General features: G+C 35.4%; 2 protein-coding genes across 4 annotated transcripts in view; both read left to right on the forward strand.

Moving 5' to 3' along the window:
* Positions 1 to 4,171, forward strand: part of LOC103153789 (acetylcholinesterase-like) — a 50,983-nt gene that overhangs the window by 18,363 nt on the left and 28,449 nt on the right. The window lies entirely within an intron of this gene.
* Positions 109 to 3,795, forward strand: LOC103153788 (acetylcholinesterase-like). Its single transcript, XM_016662199.1, has 3 exons — positions 109 to 423; positions 3,060 to 3,294; positions 3,477 to 3,795. The coding sequence occupies exons 1-3, from the start codon at positions 141 to 143 to the stop codon at positions 3,505 to 3,507; spliced, it is 549 nt and encodes a 182-aa protein (XP_016517685.1). The 5' UTR covers positions 109 to 140; the 3' UTR covers positions 3,508 to 3,795.

A 4,171-nucleotide genomic window follows, 5' to 3' on the forward strand; every position in this document is an offset into this window, starting at 1 on the left:
ATCAGACAATGAAAGAAGTGGATATAGTTGAATAGTAAGGAGGATAAAATCAAGTAAAAGCACCGTTTATTAAGGGTGTTAGTTCTTAAATGAATAATAATGGCTATCTGTTCCTTTGCTTTGTCCTTCTCAGATTTCCCATGGCAGACTTTCAGCCTTTGCTTCTGCTGCTTCTCATCCTGACAGCATCATTTGCCAATGAAAATGAACCTATAATCACCACCAAATATGGAAAGGTTCGAGGGAATGTTTTTAATGTGCTAGATGGTCAACTTCAAGCATTTCGTGGAATTCCGTATGCAAAGCCGCCTTCTGAAAATCGAAGATTCAAACCTCCAGAGCCAATGGATAAATGGAACGATGTGAGAAATGCCCAATCTTTACCAAATTCCTGCTACCAGTTGCGAGATGACATGTTTCCAGGTATGATTCAATGCTACACAAATACAAGATATTTCAAAATAAGTTTAATTCACCTATATTATCATTAAAAACTTGTCATATTATGATGTAAGTTCTGTCCTTTGCATTGACTAAATTTAGGAGAATAAAACAAAAGTGAAAAACAACAAAAAGATGATCTGCTGTTGTTGCAAGGTGAATGTGGGGGATATTTGTAAAACTGAGGCAGCAAAACTGAAGTGGCCAGATAAAAATGCAGCAGTTCAACCCACTGCATTTGTAATTTCTGATGACTTAGTTTATCACCTGCCTTGATGGATGCTGCTACATTCTCATTTTCCCTCTCAATTTAACCAAACTAGGAAGAAATCACTGTATTTTATTTGTCCTTTCCATGCTAAATATGATTTTTTTTTTTTTTTCAAATTAAAACTTACATTTTACAAAATCCCTATTCCGGTTCAATATTGCTCACTACCTATGTGTTTATGTTATGTGGAGGGACTATTAAGATATGATTGCTATTGATCTTATGGTGAACAAATTGACTTAATATTGGTGTTGGGCCATTTTCTCTTGTCGTTTATCTATTCACCTAAATTTAACGCTTATGGGTCATTAGAACACATCACATTCACTAATGTCGATATTGTTGAATAATTAATTTTATCACACTGTGATAAAGAGTTGTAGTACACTGAGAAAATGCTGGCTAATGTTATAACAGCAAGATAAATGCCGGTTACCATGGCAACCAGTGAACATTTAAAGGCCGGCCGACCTTTGCTGCAGTCAAGCTGAGCGAGCATCCACTGTGTTTACAAACAAATAATCCCTCCATAGGAACTGCTTGATCTCTTTGTAAACACTGGACTAGGTAGTCTGTCCTATAGAAGGATGCATTAAAAATATTATCCAAACAAGACATTGTCATCAGGGGGATTTAGTGGAGTGACCTAAACTGAAGTCGTTTCGTATGTATATTTGTCTAAACACAGTGACTGTACAAACAGAAAATGTTTTGCATAAACAATACTTTTATTTTTTATTTTATTTTTTTATTATTTCAACAAATTGAGCATATCATATGAACTCTTTGGTTACCATTCATATTATCTTTCCCTTCAGTTTGTCATCAGTTTCCACCTGTGGCCACAGACAGAGAGGTTTACTAAAGTCCTGTCTACCTTAAGCTTCCAAATAAATTATGTTCAGCACAAGCTTAAAGATCCCTTTAATACTAATTAGAAGACACCCTTTTATTGAACATATTCCTTTCTGGTCGAACTATCTTCATTCTTTTCTAAAAGTGCCATCATTTTTGTCCTGCACTGTTCATTAGTTTATTATTTAAAATGATTTAGTTTAACTTTATTTGAAAAACAATGTCTGATCTTTGCTGGTTAATGTTCAGTAGATGTTCATGTATTGTTATCTTTTTAATTGTTATTGTAATTTTCAAGTTATTGAAATGACTGTTGAGGGGTACTCTGTCATGGACAGAGGGATGCCAACAATTTTGTCACTTGTGCGTGAGCTAAAGGTAGAAATGTTCCTAATTTCAACATGTTTGTTATGTTTGGCAACATTGGCCATATTACTGAATGTCTAACTTTTTATTCTTTCAGTCATTATTTTTGTCATGAAAACTTTGAGCACAAAACTAATTACCTCAAGAATCAATATAAAACAAAAAGAGAGGTAAAGCTTTCAACACTTGTAATCCTCCCATCATAGGCACAGGTCGATTGTGTATAGCAAGTGTAGCAAAATTAATTTAAAAAGAAAAGCACTGCAAATTACTTTTTATTCAAAAATACTTCATTCATCCCAAACAGAAATTAAATGATTGCTGTTTTAACATAATAATATAAATTAGGTTTACTTTAGTTCAAATAACATGAAAATTAGACACAAATAATTTCATTAAACCCAACAGTTTGATACCTGATTAAAATATCTTTATAAATTGAGGTTTATGAGTTTTAAAGTACTTTTTTGGCATAGCAACAACAATTTTTCGACTGATGATCATAATATGTCGGAGTTTCGATTGTCATGTCACTATCCTTTTTTTTGTTTGTCTATGGTAGGTGGGGAGGTTTTCCACTAATGTATGCTTATATGAATCTGAATGAATGTTGTTGAACCTTTATTTAATAAGTTAGTAAGATCATGCTTATTCATGAAATGTGCTGACTAAAATTAGTATCCCATTGAACTTTATAAAGCTATCATAATACTTATCAACCTTCTACTTAGGGATGAACAGCCCAACACTAAACTAAAAATGTTGGTGCTTAAATAAGTGAAAAAGCAGCCAATGGCCAATGAAAAGCTTTTAAAGACATTCAGATAATCTACAGGAATTATGGACAACTCTGAAAACTTGTAAAAAGCTCTCTTCCACCACATGCCTTGTTCCTGGCTTGTCAATAATCAAGAAATGATGGAGTGACTCATAACTTTGCACAGTATTTGTCATAAATGGTCTTTAACATGAAGATTATAATATAAGAGCTAGTTCAGCATATCTGATCTGTGAAATGCTTGTGATGAAGACTAAGGATTCATTTGGCTCAAAGGTTTTATTAATCTTGCAGCTGCTCTGGCTGTAACTAAACTTTATTGTTAATAACAATGTGATATTGTTGCAGGGTTTGAAGGTGCGGAGATGTGGAATCCAAACACCCCTGTGAGTGAGGACTGTCTGTACTTGAATGTTTGGGCCCCTCTGTTCAAGACCCCCACACCCAGACCAGAAGATCGTGTTCCTGTATTAGTTTGGATATATGGAGGTGCCTTTATGTCAGGAACATCCACCCTGGATATCTACCAAGGCCACTTCTTGTGTAAATCTCAGAATGTTGTTGTGGTATCTATGAATTACAGGTGAGAAAACATTTCAATTGAAACCACTAGTGTACCCAATCCTAGTTCTGGCCACACGGCTTTCTGTATGTTTGGCTGTTCCTGCTCAAAAACATTTAATCAAGTTTTCATTGTTTTCAAAGAAAAATATTATGTCAACAGAATCAAGTATTCCACAACTCTTTTCTGACTCATTTGTTCAGACATGAGTGTCATCTGGAACATGAAAGCTAAAAGTGAGAACAAAAAACCAGGATTGGAGAAACGCTATTACAAAGTCTACAACAGGCATCTCATACATCTGTTTGACTGAACTGGTTATCTCAAATACTATGAGAGCCAGTTCAATATTCATCTTGGAAACATTAATATAAACATGTTCATGTTCACTCCCTACAGCCAGAAGAAGGTAAATCATTAAAAATTCACAAGATGAACTACCGTATTTTCGGACTATAAGCCGAGTTGTGGATTTTTCTTCAACCACCAGGGGGCTCTTTAGCAGGAAATGAATCTTTGGAAGTCAAAATTGGAATTAAAAGAAGAAAGTGCTAATTTTAGTTTAGAATAAGTACATGCTAGCAGCAGGCACGACGGAGAAATGTCTTCAAACTCACACCCGCTCATCATGGAAACCACACGAAGAAGTTCAAATGATGCCGCTTTTAAGTTGAGGAGTATCGATCTGGCAGTACAGGAGGGAAATAGAACCGCTGCACGTAAACTCGACGTGAACAAATCCATGGTTCGGCGTTGGAGATGCAGGGCTGCTTCCTTAATAGCAGATTTATTAAGGGCACTCTCTCTGCTGTGTCCTTGTGGAAAACCGAGAGCAGCGGAGATACCAGCGGCCCATAGCCTGGTGAGGCTTATATACGTTTCTAGTCTTTTTTTTTTT

Source organism: Poecilia formosa, unplaced genomic scaffold, assembly GCF_000485575.1.
Source record: "Poecilia formosa unplaced genomic scaffold, Poecilia_formosa-5.1.2 Scaffold362, whole genome shotgun sequence".
NCBI lineage: Eukaryota > Metazoa > Chordata > Actinopteri > Cyprinodontiformes > Poeciliidae > Poecilia > Poecilia formosa.